Here is a 22,313-nt window from a genome sequence, read left to right on the forward strand (position 1 = left end):
TCTTCCCAGACAGTCATCAGAGCTTCACAAGGAAGGATGAAGGAGCTTGGTTTGATTACATTTAAAATGGTGAGTCTGACCAAATCTGCAGTTTATTGGGCGTTTCTCTTCCCTTAAATACCACCTTAAACTTGACCTTTGCTCTCACCCACAGATCGATACAACTGCTTCTGCTACCATTCACCCAGTCAAGTGGAGAACTGATCAGAACTAAACAAAGTTTTTTAGGACTGGTTATCTTATTTAACTTGAATCAGTTACAGAATTGGTCATGTGCAGAGTGGTACTGACATGAGGTAGGACATGACACCCTGTGGGTTTAGTTAACCTGGAAGGTTTGGCCAAAAGAAGAGTTCTTTCAGCTCAATGCTTAAGCAAATGCAGAAGGAGGTTTAAAATTCAGGTCTTGGCACACAAGTTCTGCTGGCAAGCATTCAGCTCACTTGCAAACAGGAGCATCTAAGGGTTGTGATCATGCATGTTTTCTCCCAGTGGTGGTGAAGAGATGATACTGACAACTGTACTTAAATGTGTATTACTTCTCTACAGATAAACCTGCATCTTTCTTTAGACACCTCCTCCTCTCACAAGCCACTTCGTTTTCTTGTTTCACATTAATAAAAAGGACTACATAAACTTTGCATGTAAAAAGGTGACTTAAAAATGCAGAAAGTCTCAACATTCCCTCCCCAAATCCTTTGGAGACCGAGTCAGTTACATGACTTCAAAAAGGCAAATATGGCACAAAAGAATGGAAATTAAGTTAAAAAAATCAATTTTATAAATATTTTTCCTCTGTACAATTTTTCACAGCCCCATCCCTCCCACCCATTTTTATTCACATTTAGTTTTGTTTAATTCCCACCCAGATTTATTTTTAAATCATAAAATATATATTTTAAATCTGTTCATATTTTAAAATATTTACAGGAAAAGTTCCTTCTGTTGAGGTCATGAAGAGTCTGTACAAGGAGAGGGTGGAGGGGGATAGAGGTGAAAATAGCTTCGTTCCGTGGCAGGAGACGGAGGGCAACTTTCCTCTGCCGACATGTACTGACTGCGAGGTGTGGGCGGAGGGGGATAAGGATCTGAGTCTGAATTTAAATCTATATAGTATTTGTTGGCCTTCCATCGACTGGTAGTATAGTCACTGTCACAAACATCTGTGCTGCATGGGGTTGTGGGTGGAGCTATCCCTCGTATAAGGTATGGCCTGCAAAAAAAAAAAAAAAAAAAAAATAAAGCACATGCATTAGTTGCAATCTGAGGAAAAAAGAAAGAGATTGAAAATGAACAGCTCTGTGTGCTCAGTCAAGATGCCTGCTCCCTAATACTATGTGAGCCTTAATTCAGGCTTTCAGAGCAATCCAACAGGAAGTATCTGAACTGTGTTAAATTTGAATGGCATAAGTATCCTCAGCCAGCAGCATATTCTTCCAGCCCCCAACCTCCCTGAGGAGACCACCATGACCATTTAGCCCAGTCACTAAGAAATAGGCTTATTTATATTTTTATATATATATATATATATATATTTAGGCTTATCCTCAAGACTTATCTAAGAGTTTTAAGACAAGCTTGAAGAAACGGACAGAGAACACCAACCTTCTCTATACAGGATGGTCAGTGGCTGTTGCACAGCAATATAACATACATAATTTGAATGGTCATTTATTAAGAGGAAAAGCATTTTTTAAATAAAGTCATGTCTGAACAAGAACATATTACTTAGGATCTAAAATTAAAGGCAGATCAATAGAAAATTTGGCAAACCTTTTTATCTGAACTGTACCTGTATGATCTTGTGTTTGAAGGAATGTTTGAGGAATAAAACATCTCTGCATTATACAGGGAGCGATCAGTAGCTGGGGAAGGAGGTGGGTTCAAGATCTAGGAAGAAGAAGAAAAAGAAGTGTGAAGTTTTGGGTTAATTATACAACTTTATTTAGTTTGAAAATATTATTTATGCCTTGACCCTGTCACTCATCCTTATTCTAGTTTCCTCTCCTTGCTGCTTGGATGGGTTAATGCACTTTTAAAGATCAGAGTTCATTACAAGACTTTACTTTGGACTCAGGTACAGTGCAGGCCTTTAAAGTTCTCAAAGTACAGGGCATTTTCTTCTTTGCCATATTTGTTATTATGCTGGAAGGCTGCAGTAAAGCTGGAAATTAGACCTAATTTTGCAGAACCTCAGTGCACTTACTTGCACATAAGGACTGGTAGCATCCTCAGCAGATGCTAATGGGAAAAAAAGTATGTTTCACTCCCAGCCCCTAAACATACCCCCGGTCAATAATAGGGTCAGGAAGCCAAGTTCCTTTACTATAATAAGAGAACTCCACCCTTCCCTGAATGTTTCATTTTTACTGCTGTTCTGTAAACGTATCATTTTGGCACAGTTCACAATGCAAAAAGCCTATGAGCTAAAATATAATTATAGCCTGCCTATGTGTGTGCATATACCTGGTTGCTGGTAACCTTCACACAAGAAAAAAAGTTCAGCATGATTCAGAATAATTTAGGTTTCTTCCTCTAGCAGGAAGCAGAACCCCTGACATGGCCAGCAGGATATTGACCTAAACCCAAGAAGAATGCTTCTTCACCCCTTCCAGTGTGGAAAGTTGCACCATTGCTGTTGACTGATCCTCGCTACTGATGTGACCATCTTGTACACTGCCTGTCCTGGGCATTCTGCCAAATCACGGCCTGCCACAGTCACCATCCTTCCTCTGTCTCTGCTTTTCTCCCATAATAATACTCTAGAATCACTGGAGTGGAGATCATTGTTTCCGTCTTCACTGTGCTGCAAAATGATTCCTGACCATTGAGTTGAGCTCATCGTTACTAATACTGACAAGCCCTGCATCCAGATTCCTGTGAAAGGAGACTAGCTTGTTGCCAGGTGTGGGGAATAATGAGTAATTGCTCCAAGAGTATCTTCCAGAAATCCTCTTCCTTGGAGGAGCACTGCATGCTACTTTCGGATTTGCTCCTACTAAAACCCTGAGCTGCACCAATATCACTTCATGTTGAGATTAAATGCAGCAAACCATGTCAGCCAGGATGTCTGTGGCCAGGTTCTCATGTATATAAACTGGCATAACTTCTTTGATTCTTTTCCAGGCTCTATTCACTGGAGCATCTCTCATTAACACAAAAATGTGTAAAAACAAAATGAAAAAGCCAAGACAACTAGGTCCTGAGATCTGTCCTTTTGATTATTAACAAAAAGCTGGGTAATCAGCTACCAGGCAGAACTCACCACAACATTTGGATTAAGCAGTAACTTTAATGTAACTTTAGCTTCCTTCTAAGAATCCAGCATGCCTTTCATAAAGGAAAGGCTGATATCATCCCTTGCAGGCCCTGGCTGACATAGCCCAGAGTGGAAAGCAAGGAAGAAGAATTCCCAGCAACAGTCAGAAAAATCAAACGGAACAGTCGATCTTTTGACCTGTAACACAGATCCCATAGAATCACACATTCAATACTTCTGAAAAATCACCTGCATAGCTGGCAGATCATCTCTGGCAGCTTGTGTGAGTGTAAGAGCAAATGTATTGCTCAGGAGCACTAAGGAAAAAAACTGTCATGACAAAATGCTGGCAAACAGTAACCTTTTTGTACCTCTCCTATGTATTCATACAGAATTTCCATTCTTGCTATACATCTTTGAATTCATGAAAACGTGATATGGTGACTAAAATTCTGTCACTTCCAACACTTAAAGCCAGAAATGGAGCTAAATTTTTGCAGCAGAAAAATGCAAGCAAAGCAATTTCTGCTTTACACTGCTGTACCAGTGTTTTCCCCCAGTGTATGCACTTGGTTTTCTGAATCAACAATTGACACTTTATCTAAACAGCCAGTCAAGCTTATTTCACATGAGTTTGCATTCCAGTCCTGTTGCATCTTGTTTGCCTTATTATTCCACGTGTGCCTGCAGCATTATGCAGTGCAAAATATCACTGGGCCACTGACATTAGACTTTACAAAGAACAAAGGAGGTGGCATCTCCAAGGGAAGAACAGCAATGTCCAGGAATAAACCAGCTGAGTATCATTCTAATAACAAAACATTTTAGACACCATAAAACACTGTATAATCCTGATGGACTACAACAAAGCCCTTTTGTGAAGTTCATCGAGTGTTGAACTGGGCCTCTGTATCATAAACTGTAACACCCAAGAATAACAGTTCTTAACATTCTATTCGGTAGCACAAATTTTCATCTTTCTTTTCTTGAGAAGGAGGAGATACCTAGCTCACAAGTACACTTTCAAGACATACCTGTGGGTAGAAAGTGGCTTTAGTGCTGGATGAGCTACTTGAAGAGGCTCCAGTAACATGGTTTCTGTCATACAGTGGGGCACCACTGCTTCCTCCCATGAGACTCATGGAGCTAATCATGGACTTTCCACAAGAGATGCCTGTTTTGAAACAGACAGGAAAACAAGGTTAGACAAACCACAATTTGATTTACCAATGCAAAACATAAAACAAATCTACAGCTTTGCAAACCCGTGCAGTGATAATGGTTGTCACTTTAGGAAGAGTGTTTTATGTAAAAACTTCAGGATTACCATGAAAAACACTTTTTGTAAAGAAAACATCCCACCCTCAGACCACCTATTGTCTCACTGAAGCACTGAACTTTTCACAATCTACTCTCACCCTGATGAGAAAGTCGATTCAAACTTTTCACCCAAATTGTTAACTACAAAATTTTCCAATTAAACAAACTTAGGCATTTGCAAAAAAAAGTACCATACAATGCCCAAGAAAAACAAGCTGGAGTCCTTCAGAGTTTTCATTTCCATCTCAAGAAATTCAATTTCAAGTACATGAAAAACTGCAAAACCCAACTATTTTTATTGAAAATAATCCCAGCTAAAATTGAAAATCAGCAGAGACAAAAGGAAGGAAATCTGGATTACAGGAGAAGGGAAGAGAACATTCTGCGATCTGTTTTACTCCAATGTACACTTAATTCAGATAATTAATTTTCAGCTTCTTCCTATCAGACTATTCAGTGCTAATGGAAGAGTTTAGTTTGGGAACTTTTTAGAATTTTTCTCAGATGCAGGAAATATTTATTACAATCAGAGTCATCTATTTGTAACCATCATTCGTGACTATACATCTTTCTTGGAAATGCCATGCTATTAGGAACCTATGTGTTTTCTTTAGAAATAACATAAATAGTAATATTTTTAGCTGTTGTAACTTGTCACAGCAATATGGATTAAATAAACCCTCACGAATATGAATGAGAATCAGAATGACAGCTTGGTTTAGCACCAAAAACCACTGATACTTGCTTTTAGACAAAAACCACTGATACTTGCTTTAATTAAAAAAGCTTTATAGCGTGAAGTGCAATTTAAAACATCCTTGCAAAGATTTCACCTGCAATGATTTCATCCTCTAATTTTATTTCCTACCACAAAACCCTCTTGATAACCATAGTAACATAAGTTAAGCAGGAATAGCTGACCACACCACTGAAGTCCAAAAAAGGCTAAAACCTAAGTTGTATCTGGCTATCTTCAAAGCCATGGCCAGAAGAAAACAACAATTAGCACATCTCAAAAGCTTGTTTAATATGAAGAAGTGCCACATCTTTTCATTTGTATTTATCATCTATCTGATTTTCAGCTGACATGAAAAGCAGATTGCAGGCACTCTGAACTATGGATTTCTTGCCTGGCAGGTTTACAGGTGAACATTTACTTTCCAGCTTCCTGAAAAATATGAAGAGATATTTTTCCTTCTCATGGCTTTGTAGTTAAGAATTTGCTATTTCCTCTATGCAAAATATATTTTACATTTGTAAAATAATGAGGGACATCAATTTAAGTGCTTCTGGATTATTTTCTGAATGTCCTGAGCTTTTATTTATACTTCAAGTTCTCAACATGTCAGCATCATAGCTGCATGCACTTCTCCAAATGGATGCTTTCAATCCTTTGAAAGGTAGAGAAGCTTTACAGTTTTACAGATGTAGGACTGAGACAGAGAGAGAATAAATACTTTGTCCAAAAGCAAACAGCAAAGCTGTCTCAGAGATGGGCTAAACCAAAGGGGATGTTTTCATTACATGTCAGGCAATGAGCAGCCAGACTACAAAACCCCACCCAGACTCCTTGTGTTCTTCCACATTTGCTGTTGTAACTTCGGTGGGGGAGGTTTATCTCCTACTTTTTTGGTATTACAGTAAGCTAAACTGCTACAGTAAACTAAGCTGCTTCACTTCTTTACTCCTTTTCTTTCCACTGTAGATTAATTTACCCATCCTAAGCAGACAGAACACAACTGTATAAAGACCTCTGATGGACAGGACAAACAGAAGGACATCTGAGTACAAGACACAAAGAACAATTCCACAGATTTCACACTAGGACACTGAATGACACATGCATTCTTAGTTTCCAATATTGCATATCCAAAACCCATGAGCAGATCAACATCTAATTTCTGTTCTTTGAAAACTCCACAGCTAGCACTCTTAATGATCTGTAAAACTTCGAAATCCAGACAATGTAATGGTACTGGTTAAATGCAAGGTCCTTAGCATCCTTACCAGTAAAAGTGCCGTGCTGAGAACTTCCCGGAGCAATAAAATTAAGAGGGACATGAGGGGTGCCACTGACATACTCATGTGGAAAAGGACTGTTGGGCCCAGCATAGCGCTGACACACCACTCGCTGGCAAACAAAGTACATTCCTCCCATGACAAAAAGTGACAGTATTATACCAATGACAGGACCGATGGCACTACTGTGTGGCTGTGACTCATCTGAGGCTGGCTTTGATTTTTCTGGAAAGAGAGGAGAAAAAAAACAAAGGAGGTCAGTCATTAAACATGGAGCAGTATATATGCTGCTGTCCTGGAGCTCATGCAGCAAATCAGCTCAGAGTCATTCACACAGTGTCTTTAAAAGTATCTGCATCACACTCAGGCACATATTCTGACTCAATGCAAAAGACTTCATGTTTCCTTCCCCCCTCCATAAAGCAGTATGAGCAAAGTACTCTCCTTTTTGTCTAGCAACTAATCTTGTAACAGGATTACTTGTTATCTTGATATAACACAACCTATAAAGTTTCCTTTTCTTTCCCTTCCTCCAAAGACTATGAGTCAAAGATACAGGATGCTTCTTAAGTCCTTAGTCAGGAATCTGCTCTCTCAAAGCCATTTGGACTAGCAATAACATTTAAAAAAATTTGAAACTTTACCAGTAGGGAAGCTACCATATGTATTAAGCAGTGGATCTCTTCCTAGCTAATATAGCTCTTAAAACAGAATACTTTTCCTTCCTAAAATATGACTTGCTTTCAAAAAAACCCACCTTCCAAATTGTAAGGAAAACACAATCCAGAGTATCTCAAATACTTGTTATTCCCCCCCCATTATAGCCCAATGTTAAAAAATAAACAGTGCTGCAGTATTTGAGATGAGCTACACATCGTATCTCTCCCTGATTATGGGTAACACATTAAAAATTCTTGTCAGATAAACATCACACCTCTGTTTTTCACATATGCAATGTTCTTCAGGGAAAGTGTTTTTTTCCATGTGATTCCCACAAATGGATATATTCAAAAAATGAAAAAATAAACTTGTCCAAAGCCTAGCAATTTTACGTGCTCAGTTTAAGCTATAGATCCCCCTCACTTAATGAAATTGTAAGAGTAAAAGGGTTTATATAAGATTCAAGACTTCCCTTCACAAAATTTTTCTCCAGTGGTTCTGGTTTCCACTGCAGTGGAAGGGAATGAAAAACAACTGAAATTTGAGAAGGAATATAAGGGAAATACAAATAAACTCTTAACAGCTCAGCATCAAGAACTCATTGCTATCCTAAAATCTTTATCTCTTTTCACACTTATTAGTGCATGACAGCTTTTATGTCAGCTAGGGTCCTAACTTTCAAAAAGTCAGATTCGTTCAGCTGTGATACCAGAAAAAAACAAAGCCAAAATGAAAACATGTTCCCAAATAAGCTATTTTAAAACACACAAATCTCATTTTGGTTAAACCTAGCTTATTCTGAATACAAGATCCTTTTCTAGGAGGTAGCAATCATTTTTATTCCCTACTTGAGTTCTTTCCCTCAGTCAAATGGGAAACCACAGAATGCTCTGTTCCACAATGAGACTCCAGAAGAGACAATCTTGTGTCTACATAAAGACACATTTAAACCATTTAAGATCTAATTGAAGGACTGGACCCAAAGTGCAAACAGGAAACAGCTGCATTAAAACTGCAGCACAAAAGTTTGCCAAGGGCACAAAGAAACTAAAAAAAAAAGGAGGAAGTGACTTTGTATTATCCAGGGAATTAGGGTAACTGGGTGAAAGCTGAGAGGTAAATGGAAGATGTGGGAGAAGCAGGTTCAGTTTGAAATTTCCCAAACCTTTTGTCTCCATTCTTTTAGCCTTTTTTTTTCTATTCACCACTTGGGCTCTTTTCACCACTCTTATCCATGAAATATACTTTTCCTTGTAGTACCCACCATGAAGATGGAAGGAAAAACCAAGGTTACCCTGGACCAAACCTGGTGACTCCTCCTCTCATCTCAGCAGTGGCACAGCTTCTGACACATGGTGCTTCAAATCCCGACAAGACTCTAAGATCTCAAAACCTTCACAATCAGCTAAGGTTGGTCCTATAGGCAACATAAGTGCAGCATTTCTCTACACAAACCCTGTTCACAATGAACCACAGACAGATGTATTTGCTTTTACTCTAAAATGCTATGTTTCAAATATTTTGCTAAACCACTTGTGCGCTACTAAATGCTCCCTTTATCTCTCCTGTTACCTGAAAATTTCATGCATTAGTCACCCCAACAGTGCAAAAAGATGGAAACTGCAAGAGAGCCACAAGCAAGTGAATTTTACTGTCCACTTGGAACCGCAAAATAACAGACTGTCTAAGGACTATTACAGCAACTGTCATGAGTGTGTCTGTAACTTGCACATACCTACTGCCATGAGAATTCAAAGTTAACATTTTTTCCCAGAAAACTCAAGGTCTCTCCTTATATTCTTTTCCCACCTCCACTTTAAGAGACTGATTTGTGGTCTCTTGTGGACACTTGTTCATTGCATGCTAGTTCCTCCAAATAATTAACCTCTAGCTTGACCCTGTAATTGCAGTGGATAGGGCTGCACATCTTTAAAAGCCATCCCAAGCTTAGCAGCAGCTCTGCAGCTTCCAAGGTACTGAGCACAGTCAAATCAAGTTCCCCTAAGTACAGATCTAAAGACCCATCTAAAGAAGGTAGTGCTGATTCACTGGGCTTCCCTGAAAGAATATTACTCTGCAAAGACCATCTCTGCATAGAGATGTAGGACATTATGATTGAACACAACACTCGAATCTCAAGAAAAGACATCTCACCGCATATAAGCTCATCAGAACCATCAATACAATCTGGAAAGGAGTCACACTGTTGCTTCAGGAGGATGCACTGGCCACTTGCACATCGGAACTGATTGGGTAGACAAATTGCTGCACAGAAAGAGAGAAAAGATTAGTACTGGGAGCATTTCAGTGTCTTAAGAAAACAAAAGTAAGTGAGACATGAAGGTACAGAGCATTTTATATTACGATCGGGTAGGCACCAGAACACCTGCTTTGCTGCTGTGGGAAAATTGCAAGTCTGCATATCTCTGAATCTTCCTTCTTGTTCCTATACATCCTACTCAGTGGGGCTAAAATAAAATTCTGATCCCAATAATCCCTATCTTTATCAAATCAGTCCTGTTGAGGAAAAACTGAGATCGAATCAGCAAGAATGTCTTACAATAACTAACAAAGTGTAGCTGATAAACTGACATGTTAATAAAATGTAGTAACTTGACATATTATAAAACCTTATGCAGTCCATACTATCTTAAGTAGACCTGTATAAAACTTTGCTAAATAACTGCTGAATTTCTTATCTATATTCAGGAATCTATGTCTCAGCAAAAAGGATTTGTATCTATATATTTCAAGAACAGTTAGAATCCCAAATGAATGCTTATGTTAGAACCATGAGTTCAGGAAAACTAATCTTACTATCACAATCTGCTTCATCAGATTTATCTTGACAGTCAATTTCTCCATTACATCGCAAGTGTGCATCAATACACTGCCCCTTCTCACACTGGAACTGGGATGCAGAGCATATGGGGCAACTGTCTTCATCACTCTGGTCATCACACTCAGGAAATCCATCACACCGCCATGCCATTGGGATACAGTCAATCTCTCCAGTTGCACAGGTAAACTGGTCTGGGGAGCAAGTTGGAGGTTCTGTAGAAAAAGAAAACAAATCATATTTGTATATTCAAATTTATCCCTTACAACAAAGTGTGACATAAATTCAAATGAATACTCAATTTCTGATTGCACACCACATTCTAAATAATTCTAATCCCTGCAATTATATTAGCCTGGGCCAATTCTTCATCAAAAAACCTGACACACAAGGAATACACCTAAACCATATAATATCTACTTGCACAATATCTGTTTCTCTTTTTTCCTGTGGTTTCTCCACAAACAAATTCCTGAGTCTGATATGAATTGAAAAATACGAATGGATAAAAAAATATATGTAAAGGACTTTACACATTAAGCTAAGTCCTCTTGCTGGAAAGTCTCCGAGCAGCAGGTCAGTGGAAGTTAAGAGTAGTCTGAGGAGCAGATCTAATCTTATATTCTTTCACTACAAAGACAGAACACTGGAACTTATGCACAGCCAATTTTATGTTTGTTAGATCTAACAAAGCTGAGACTTCCTTCAAATTTGACTTTCCGTGGACCCCAAGATCCTGGTATCACTCCATTCCACATCCATATTGTTAAGCTTAAGGTGCAATCATGCACTGACAGCTTTAATCAGCAGCTACAACCCCATATAGAGATGCAACAATTATGCTGTAATAAGGCATTCATAGTTACTTTCTTCAGAATGTCAGAAGGTAAAGATAATGCAGGTCAAGAATCTATTGCAAAAAACGCTCCAGATTCTTATGTACAGCAAGTTAGCACACACTTTTTCACCATTAGTATCAATGAAAGAAACAGACAACGTATAAGTCATTCAGTTGTGTCTCAATAGCAACTGTTTATGGTGAAAATGAGAGGGACATCTCAAAATACCCCTGCTGCAAACAGACACACTTCCACTGCTTTCAAAAGTCGCTGGGTCCAAACCCTGTGATGTAACTGAAGCAGTTAACAGAGGCAGTCACTAGTCCCACAGCTGCTGTTGCCAACAATGCTCTAAGTAGATGCTTTACCACTTGGATTAACAAAGTACCACATCATACCCTCTCTGTGACAACAATATGAGCAAGATGGACATGTGCTCTGACACTGAATGGCAGCACTCCTCTGAAAACCCAACGAGCTTTTGTTAAGTTTCAGGGTCAAGAATGGACTTGACAAAGAACACACTATAAAGAAAGCTTCTTAGATGTAACCAATGGCAAGACTTTTGTATGAGTATTTTTACTTCTGAGGGTGGTGTTAAAAATGCTAGAATTATGCATTTACATGCAAGCAATTTTTAAAGTGCTGGTGTCCTTCCTTCATTAGGGAGAAACGTTCAAGAACAAGACTCAAGTATAAAGAGCTTGAAAAACAAAACGCAAGTAAAAATACAAACGTTCTTGGTTTTTGAAAAAAATTACAATTTTTTAAGTTTGTCATTTGGAGTAGCAATATAAGAACTACAAATATAGCCTGACGGCTGTAGGTAAAATAAAGATGCAGGATACACATATTAAGATAATTCTTGAATTACATTTTATATGAGTGTGCTGTTTAGGTAATTCAACAGAGAGATTACTACTTCTGCATGTAAAGCCACATTTAATGTTGCATTATGGTTGTACTTGGCAAGCACAAGCTTACATTTAAAAACATGACAAAAGTATTCATAAGAGTACATGGACAAATGTTCTCCAGCCAAAAAGCTAAGTTATTTTGAAACACTGGCTACTGGCTGTTACTAGGGCAGACAAGACAGGCTAAAAAGTTGTTGCAGGCTTAGTGAGTGATTAGAATAAAAAAAAACAGACACTGAAATGAATTTTTAGATTTATAGCTGAAGATACAAAGGGGTGGAATTTAAGAGTCTCTTGCTGGCCTTGTTGTGCAACAACACTACAGCAAGAAGTATAATTAGATTGATCTGCCCTGCCTCCCCTATGTAACCACCACTACTCCAAAACCACATGGTGTGTTGTGGTCATGGGAAAGAAAACAGTTTATCATGGAAATAACTGTCCCATGAGAGGTCAGAGTTCAGCCAGAAAATGAAATCCACAGCAAAATAAATACATGGAAAGAAGTCAAGAGGACCAACAGAGCCAAATGATTTAAGATTTAATGCCTCCCAAAAAGAAACAATGTTTTGTTTTGTTTTGAATCCCCCCTGCAAGTGTAATGTTAACAGTTTTCAAAAATCCTGAGGTTGTGAAATGGAAAGCTAGAGGAAATGTCTACCATGTGGAAAGAGGAGAGCTACCCTAATTAAAAAGAACTGCAATGGAGCCTACATTTTAGAACTAGTTAGTACAGTGTTTTGTGTTATGCGGCCAAATTAATTTGAAAGACTGAAGTATCATACTGTGGGAATCATATGCACAGTTTCTGCTGCTAGGTCATCATGGGTTGAGGCAACATCATCTTATAAGCACTTATTTAAAGTACAAACCTGTCACATCATACAATTATAAAAATCTCAGTAGAAGATAAAAGTATTTTAAGGTCAAACAAAAATATTGTGCTCACAATGAAAAGTCACATATTCCCAAAACCTGAAGCAGAAAACAGCTGGTAGGAGAATCGAAGGTAATTTAACAAGAGGCAACACAACACATATAGGAAAACCGCGTGTAAATTCACATTTTGGATAGGAATGCAAAAATCAACTCCCATATTTTTGATATAAACTGATTAGCAGCACTAAAATATAACTCACCTCCACATGTTAAGAGATTCTGTAGAAGCACAAGGTGCTCGGGGCATGAACATCTTGGAGTTCCATCTCCTTTGGCAATGCAGATGTGTGAACATCCACCATTGTCACGGGAGCATGGATGCACAGCTGGTGAAACACACAGAGAAGAATATTACATAGCATAAAAGAAATAATAACTATTCCTAGCTTGGGGAAAATCAAAAACCACTCAAAAATCACTTCTGTTTGAGTAACCAAGATTTTACTAGAAATTATTAGGAAGATAAATGCAGGATTTTTCAGTTGACTGCTCAAAAGCTGATCTACTACTTCATAAAGACTACATTTCTTCAACTCATAGTGATATGAGCAACCTGATCGAGTTGGAGATGTCCTTGCCCATTGCAGGGGGGTCAGAACTAGATGACCTTTACAAAGTCCCTTCCAACCCAAATCATTCTATGATTCTATGATATGGAGACCTCTAAAGGACTTCTGGAAAGAATTTGGGAGCTGAGGTGAAGAGAAATGAAAAGGCAGATTTGAGAAGGCTGCATTTACATCGTACCTAGACATTCCACCTGCATTTCTAGGGTGGGCATCAAGAATTAACATAAGTCACTGCAGAATGCAACTCCTAAACCCACCAGCAACTCTCCTTTAATATGCAATGCCTCAACTTCCCTGCAACTCAAAAAACTGCAATATAGGCACACATAGTTTATTTTTTTTAAAGACAGGAAGCTACACGGTTGTGTTCCCAATCAGTTACCCAGGAGCACTGAGCACATGAGAGCTCCAGATAGAATCATTTTAAATGAACATTAGGTGGATAAGAAACAGGCACAGAGAAGGGAGGTCACTGTCTGACAACCCCAGCCCAACAGAGTACGAAGAGACCCAGTCTCTTGCCTGCTTATTCAGGCTGACAGCTGAGCATCTGCTGGAGTAATCTGTGAGGTGATACCCTGTGTTATTTGTGATGATGCTGAACAATGCATTCTTTACTACTGCTAAGAATTTCCACGGGAAGAAACAGTATAGGTAACATAATTTCTCTGCTGAAGCTGTTTTGCATCTGTCCAGGCTTCTCAGCAACCTGCTTTCACCTACACTTATTAATTTAAAACAGTGTTTGATTCATGAGTTGCTTGCAGAAGAAGTGCATGCATATACACTTACATGTGCATGTGTATTTTTACTCCCCTGTTGCAACAGAAAATACCTACATAGAAGAGTTTTCAGCTGCAAAACAGGATTCCTTTCAGTGTGACTTAAAAGAAACAGTACTCTTTACCATTAAAAAAAACCCCAAACCAAAAATCCTCATTTTAAATGAACACATGGGGTAAAACTCTTTTTTAAAGAATATTGAGAATTAAAGAAAAAAATTCTTGCTTCATTCAGTAATACCTTTGAAATGTACAAAAATCATGAGAAATGGCACAGAAGAAGAAAAACTGGGTATTGCCAAAGAAAGAACATCTGAGTCATGATTAGCACATAGAATCTAAGACAGTTGAAATATTTACACTACCTTATTTGTAACAGCTTACCCACATATGCAAGTTCAGGTAATTTCAGCCATTACAGACAGTAATGTATGTGACACAGTGTTTGTTGTGAAATGGAATAATTTCCTCTGATAATTGAAGCACTATACACAAATGTACACTCCCTATATAAGACAACTCATCACAGGCAACAAAGTTGAAAGAGACCTCTTTCTCTCACATTTTGTTTGGGATTTTATATTCTCTCTTATATTCCTGTTAAGCGGGAGGAGCTGTAGGTTGTCACTTTGAGGAGTGACTACTTTAAGAGGTTTCTGTACTCTCCCTCAGACCACAGTAACTTGGACCACTAATCCAGAAAAAGAACATCCTGCATGCATGATCCCTTTCAGAAGGGAGCACCTAAAATGTTCCACCTCTGTTGGGAAATTCTACATCCACGGTACAATTCACTGTAGGAGCTTCCTTCCCATTCTCCCTCCCTCGCTGGAGGCTTTTTACATCATCCATTGTGCCGAGTCAAACCAGTCATACTTTACACAGGAGTCTGAAACCCCTGGAGAAAAGGCAAGTACAATCCTTTTGTCTCTTATAACAGGTTTTTCCAAGACTTATTACTTGGAACTTACAAAATTAACAACCATAATTATAAGTAGCTTTTAGACTGTAACTAAGTGCTACGATGTCACGTATTCTAGCTGTGCAGCAACACTTCTCTCAACAAGAACAAGGAACTTGTTTCTCCTTCTCTTCCAGGATCCCGACTGGACAAGATGAAAACACTCCATGGCTTACCAGAAGCCCACTAGGCAACATTATTACAGTATTCAGGGGGATGAGGATTTTGAGAGACAACGACCAAGACAGAGACACATCAAATACTGAAATAAACTCACAGAATTCTTCCATATCAAGCTCTTCCACAGCATGAATGCCTGTTAGGTGAGCAATCCGGCCTTGAATTCTAGTCCTTTTGTACCCATTCACTTTCTCCACTCTCTCAATCATTTGTTGCTGACGATCAATCCAATACAAGTGATTCCCCAGCACAGTGAGTCCCATGGGCTGAAGGATGTTGGAGTCCTCTAGGGTCACACGGTTAGCACCTAAGATCAACAAAAACAAAGGCTAGTTTTACACCAGTTGACTTTTAAGTAATTTCTTTAAAAAAAAAATATCACAAAACAACAACCCAACCAAACCCAAACCAAACCAAACCTTTCAAATAGTTAGCTATAAGGTCATTGCCTTCATTTGTCTATGCAGACTGAAGTTCTGCTTGTTCAGTCTCATCTGAGGTACATGCAACCAGCTGCCAAGTCATGAGGGCAAGCAGATACAACACAAAACACAGCTCATCCTTGCAAGGCTGTTCAGCCAGCCATGATCAGCCTCAAGCCGACGTGTTCTGTTACGTGCAACTGTGAGCCATCCCTAAAAGCTGATACAGACTCAACTCTTAGGCCAAAATTTTTACAATACATTTACACAGTGAGCAGTTCATTTTGTTGGAATCTACAACAAAGAGTGAAATACAACCAATTAGTTTCACTGCCATTACTCAAACAAAACACACCCCTCATGCAAAGCAAGAGCCTTGTCACAGGTTATCTGACAACCACAGACACATGATCACAAATCAAAAGCTCATATTCTACCAGCCACACTTCTTTCTTCACCTTCTCCTTTTTATTCAGTAACCAACCAGAAAACCCAAACTCTATCTCAGTATGCTCTTAAACAGGAACAATATAAAATGTTCAGGTTTTCTGCTTTACAGAAATATGTAAAAATATGCTCTAAGCCAATGTGTAAAAATCAGGTCAAGTAAAAATGCATTTATTACTGCTTTTTACGTTAATTATTTGTAGTCTTAAACTGCATGATACTCTACACTTACTGGCATTTAATTGTTTTTGTTATGCTTTTCTGGGGCGAACAAGAGATTCCAAATTATTCTATTAATTCACAGAAACTATTCTGACCCTATGTGTGCCTATATAATTGGATATATTTGATTTTAAAAATGAAAAATCAAAACAAAATCCTAAATTGGTGGTTCTTCTGCTCTCACATTTCATTTTGGAATTAAGACCTTATGTCTGCTTGCATTTAAAAGATGTAAGTTTTTAATATCTGCACAAAATGAGATTACAGAATCTAGATAGATAATAAAAATGCTATAAAAACTGGATTCAACTAATTTGCTGCATAAATTATCTAGAGCTCAGCCAAGCATGAGAATGTAACATTAACGGGTCCTGTTAGTTTTGCACATAAAATTACCACCTGCAAAGTAAGACATAGACCTGTTAGCAGGTCCAAAGGCAAGAACTGAGAGAGCTGGAGTTGTTCAGCTTGGAGAAGAAAAGGCTGTGGGGAGACCTCATAGTGGCCTTTCACAGTACTTAAAGGGTGCTTACAAAAAAAAAGAGGGAAACTGACTTTTTACATGGGCAGATAGTGATAGGACAAGGGCAATGATTTTAAACTAAAAGAGAAAAATTAGAAAAAAACATTGACTATTCTTCTGGTTTTTTTCAAGCTACCTTGATTTACTAAGCTGTAAACTCCAGAGAAAGAAAAACTGAAGAGTATGTAAACTTTTCAAGCCATAAGGGAAAAAAAAAAGGGCATAGGGGAGGTGATTTAGTGGTTCCATGACTGGCAACATCTATTTAAATCTGATCTTGCAAGAGTTGCTTTCAGAACATAAAAAAAGTCAAATGGCTCTCTTGGAGGGTGTCAATTATTACAGACATTTATTCCAATTATATCAAAGACGGGAGTCCACCAGCAATTACTGCCTGTGACTGCCTACCCAGAACTGGCAATAGTGGAGATGAAAGTTACCAGAGTCAGCATCAAAGCGGGAATGATGTCCTACTCATGCAAACACTTTGCTGCAAATGTTTAACCTCATACCACATACCTGACAGGTCACAGCTTTCAATGCGCTTCAGATCTGCATCCACCCAGAAAAGCTTTCCAAGTTTGTTGTCAACCACCAGCGCTACTGGTCGGATCAACCCAGTTGTAAAAAGCACTTCCCTCTCTGTGCCATCAAGGGCTGCACGCTCAATCTTGGGGGCTCGCTCCTGCATGTTGGTGAAGTACATGTACCTGAAAACAAAGACACCAACCTCTTGACTGAGAGCTTCAGAGAGAGGCAACCCACCTTTGTGCACAGGCTCTACGTTGTAAGTGGGAATGGTTTCACAGGTATGACTTGGGTGACTTTGCTCCCAGCTGCAAAGATCCAGATCTGTCAGCTGCAGAATCAAACATTTGCTAACTGACACATTGAGAAAGCCTGAAAGTAATAGAATTTGTCACCAGGCCATAAATTGCCTCAGCACTGCTGTGCTGGCAGCACTGCTCCTGCACGGAGGTGGGGGTTGTAGGAGACAAGCACAGACTTTCTGCAACTCTCCTTGGGTAAAGCTGTCCCCATTTCTGAATCAAAGTCCAGAAGACAAAAAAAAATTAATGTCCACCTCCTCTTCCTTCCGTGTCACCTTCCTTCTCAGCAAGTAGAAGTTGCTACCAAACCTGAGAGGAACAAAGGTCACAGAAGAACAACTGAGGATGGCATGTTCCTGATGTCTTAGTCCCATGAATTCTTTATATCTGGCTAAGTTGCAAACAAAAGCAGTCTCTGCCCTGAAAAAAAGGCTTGTGCATCCATATAATGAACTGAAAACTCTCTAAGGGAAAAGTTCACTATATTTTCAGTGGTGAATAACATGGGCAAACTCTCTAATGCAGTGGGCTACATTGCTGCATAGCCTTTCGTTATGGCACAAGGAGGGAAGGCAGCAGTCAGAACATGCAGCCAAGGGAGAGGTGAAGGGAAGGATTTCTGGGACCATAGCAGAAGTTCTTCAGTACACTGTTCACTCATTCAGCTCCCCCAGATAGTCAGAGTGTTTAGCATAGCCTCTCCTTCATTTTTATTCCTTTAATTTATAAATGGATTTAGCTTTAAATAATTTGAAAACCTGACTACAAAAGTTGAGGGTTTTAGAGATCAACAAACTCAAACTCCCATTTTAATGGAGAAAGCAGATAAGCTTTTATAAATACAAACTATATCCAAGTGACTTAGTCTCAATAAGATTAGAATCTTTCCTCTAATCCCCCTCTCCCCACAACAGCTTTTGAACTGTGCAGAGCACATTGGTATAAAATACCAGTCCTATAAATGCTCCAGATAAAGTCTGTAGGTACTGTCGTATCCACACAGTTGTGAAATATTGTCATTCAACATCTGCCAAGCACATGGTAAGCCATTTAGTAGTTAATTGGGATTTAAGCGCCTATCTTATTAAAGAGAATGGTAAAGGACCATGTCTGACACCTAAGAATGAAGTTACTAAGCACCAGTTACTAAGCACCAGAAGTGGAGATGGCATCTGCTGAATCTAACCAAAACTGCTTTGCAGCAAAACAAAATATTTTCTTCTTGTGGGAAATCACTCTAGTGCATCCTACCTGTTTCAGAAGTTTTTAAGATAACATCAAGGCAGAACTAACTATTAAAATGTATAGAACATGAGCACCTTAAGTGTTTGTTTAAATGTTAGAGTACTAGATTAGCAGGAATTAGTTGCATCATATGAGAAGTTCCTTCTTTTCCCCCCTGGAAACATTTGTTTTATGATGACCAAGTGCCAGACGCCCAGTTCATACAGACACAATGTAAACTCTCCTGTTTTCCCCATTAGGTGGCAGGGCTGTGTATTCACACAGAGAACATGATAAGGTGGTTTTACTTTGTTTTCCCCATCCAGGTTAGTTGCTCACACACGGCTGTGTGAACGCTGGAAAAGGAGACAAAAGGAAGAGAAAGCTGCATACCTTCAAAAGACAAAATCGGACAAGCGCCTACATCCTGAACAATTAAATATTCAGAAATTCTCCTTTTAAAAATACTTAGATGCAGCACAAGATTCACACACACAGAGCTGACATACATCCCAAGAGTGCTCTGTACATGGTACAGAAAGAAATCTCACCCTCGCTCTGCATTCACTACAATGGCTCTGGGCCTGTCGTGGTCCCCTCGCAGCACCATCCCGATCGACTCGCCGTTCAGCCTGTGGACATTGACTGAATTTGTGGCCTCACAAGTCCAGTACAAGGTATGGCTGTATATATCGATGCTGAGGTCATGTGGCTGCTTCTCTGGGTTCTGACTTTGGTTTGGAGTACTCATCACAGTGAAAGGCTGCAAGACAACACATGGGGAACAATTTCCTGTAATTATTCTGATTTTTGATTGAAGAACACTGACTGCACAGAAAGCATGGCTTACCAACCTGATGGTTCAGAAACACCTAAAACCAACCAAAAGGAAACAAATATAAGGAGTGAAATAATGCTTAATAAAAAAGGGTTTGATTCAAACTGTGGATCACAGGGAAAACATCTGGACAAAATCCGTAAGATTACGCAAAACTCCCCACAAGGTGGTTGTGGGGACTTCTGTTAAGTATTATTTATTACCAGGAGATAGATGAATGATAAAATCATAACATGTTAAGGGGTTGGAATGGACCTTAAAGATCATCTAGTCACAACCCCCAATAAGCACATAAACCATTAGTGAATGTTTATGCATGGAACAAGCTTGAATGAACCAATGCAAGAAACCAGGGAAGCTTCTGGACAGATCTGCACTGTTATACAGTCAGTTAACTAATCTCTATCTCTTGCCAAAGCTTCCTTCCTTCATTATTTGTAGTGTAGTAGATACTTATTTTCTTCAAGTCCCTCTTCTCTTAAAACCTAAAATCTTTTAACAAAACTTGGTTCTGTTTGCTTACATGTTAAATGGCTACACTTCTGCCTCACCCTCTGCTAACAACATTACCTGCTTTCACTCTCATGTCTTCAGGCTAGAGCTTACAAAACTTGACATTATTGCAAAGTTTCTGGAGTCATTACCCTCAAACCCTTCCAATCTAACTCACGTACAATTCACTATACTTTTCAACACAGCGTTCAACTGTGAATACTAACATAGACTTCAATACTTTATTTCTTTGAAGAGCACCAGAGCATAGAGAAAAATTCCTGAAGGGAAAAAATGTCTCTGTTTAACATCGCGCAGGCTCCACTAGCATGTAGCCAATCCCAGTGCCATGGGGATAGTGATACCGGCGGCAGGACTCCCAGCATCAAAGTAGTCTTCAAAGATGACTGCCTCTGCTGACATAATATTGGTGAGGGGACAGTGGTGGTTTCCTTAAGTGTCTTAATGCGGTGTTCCCAATCCAAACACAAAAAGAGTACCAGAAAGAGTTCATATGGACCAAGAAAGCTAAAGACACCATTCCGTGCTCAGCTTAAGTCAAATGAAGCACCCAACACAGCATCACTTGTGAAAAGTTATATTTCCACAATTTCATTTTAAGCATAGTGATATACAGGTTTTTTTATTTTTACATAAAGCTTTTGTACTGACAGTGTGCCTAGCAATAAAAAGAAATAATTATTTTCCTGAAACCGAAGGCAACATTAACCAGGTATGAAATTTATATGCACGATCTGCAAACAGCACAATGTTAGTAAACTAAGTAAATACATTTAGTGAGGATTCAAAAGTCAAATTTTTCAGGGGATATCTGTATCTTCAAAGCTATGTGGCCAAGGTAAAAGAAACCACAAAGGAAATAAATCTCCACTGCTATTTGAACCTAGAATTACCAAAGAGAAGCTACACTAGAAAAACGAGCATCTGGCATAAAAAAAGCAAGAGCAAAACTTCAAAATTCATCCAGAACCCAGCTGCTCATCTCAACATATTTACTCCTGATCTTAAAAGAAATGGCCAAAAAACAAAGCTGTCATCTCTACCTTTAAAGGAAACTGTAAACCCTCTGAGTTGCTAGAGGCATGAAGAGACCAGAGCATTTCTTTCGATATCATGTCATACGGTTTAGATACAACTGCCCAAGAAATAGGAAAAGATAACTTGCCCATTCTCCACTTTGTTTTATATTCTTATTCAGACGATAATTTTCAAAGAATCTGTTACCTTGACCTGGAAATTATATTATGTTAACACATAACACTGCCTGGAAGAACACTGCACTCCTTACCACTGTTGTGTGAATATCGAGTGCAAAAAAGTAATGTCCCCAACACTTTAAAACCACTAAGTATGTGGATAAGCCATGCACATATATCTGGCACAGCAATCAATTCATCATTACCTCAGGGTTTAACTACAGCTTGGATAGCTGAGGATTTTCATTCTCAAAGAGCTTTACAATGATGACAACATTATCTCAGAACTGGCATCCACATTATTGATTTTACAATACAGTTTATATGTCCCAAGTATAAACAACGAGTCTGCCCTACTTGAGTGCCCATCCTTAACTAAAGATTGCAATTCAAGGCATATAATTTCTATATATAATGTACTCTATTCTATTCCACTTCTTCATGTATAAATTGAAATCACAATCCTAAAATAGAATATAAATGAATAAATGTTGACAAGAGTTTAAAATGATGATCCCTTGGTGCAGAAAACAGAAGGGGAAGGTCAAGCATGAGGCAAAAAGCACACAAAAAGACCAACTCAAAATTATATACAAGATGTAAACTTGCCTGAGTGCCATCATCTTTGGCTCTTTTTATAATATTCTGACGTCCATCCACCCAATAGATCAATTTATCTAAGGGATCATAATCAATAGCCTTGACGTTCCTCAGACCATGCATAGGTAGGATGATATCTGGACTTTGCTGATCATCTGGTATCATCCGGCTGATGGCAGATTTCTGGCTAAATAACAGGAAACTGGCAGGGGCT

At 38.8% G+C, this 22,313-nt stretch overlaps 1 protein-coding gene across 1 annotated transcript in view; it reads right to left on the reverse strand.

Annotated features, from left to right (window-relative positions):
- Positions 1 to 758: 758 nt before the first annotated feature.
- The window catches only part of LRP5 (LDL receptor related protein 5), a 134,746-nt gene continuing 113,191 nt past the window's right edge, over positions 759 to 22,313 (reverse strand). Inside the window, exons 13-23 of the mRNA XM_017810915.1 lie at positions 22,109 to 22,311; positions 19,504 to 19,715; positions 17,418 to 17,608; positions 15,382 to 15,591; positions 12,993 to 13,118; positions 10,076 to 10,312; positions 9,413 to 9,523; positions 6,587 to 6,823; positions 4,294 to 4,433; positions 1,793 to 1,890; positions 759 to 1,213 (exon numbers count right to left, since the gene is read on the reverse strand). Coding sequence (XP_017666404.1) covers positions 952 to 1,213; positions 1,793 to 1,890; positions 4,294 to 4,433; positions 6,587 to 6,823; positions 9,413 to 9,523; positions 10,076 to 10,312; positions 12,993 to 13,118; positions 15,382 to 15,591; positions 17,418 to 17,608; positions 19,504 to 19,715; positions 22,109 to 22,311 — 2,027 coding nt within the window. The 3' untranslated portion in view covers positions 759 to 951. The remainder of the gene's footprint in view (positions 1,214 to 1,792; positions 1,891 to 4,293; positions 4,434 to 6,586; positions 6,824 to 9,412; positions 9,524 to 10,075; positions 10,313 to 12,992; positions 13,119 to 15,381; positions 15,592 to 17,417; positions 17,609 to 19,503; positions 19,716 to 22,108; positions 22,312 to 22,313) is intronic.

This window comes from Lepidothrix coronata, unplaced genomic scaffold (assembly GCF_001604755.1).
Source record: "Lepidothrix coronata isolate B3197 unplaced genomic scaffold, Lepidothrix_coronata-1.0 Scaffold1, whole genome shotgun sequence".
NCBI classification, from domain to species: Eukaryota; Metazoa; Chordata; class Aves; order Passeriformes; family Pipridae; genus Lepidothrix; species Lepidothrix coronata.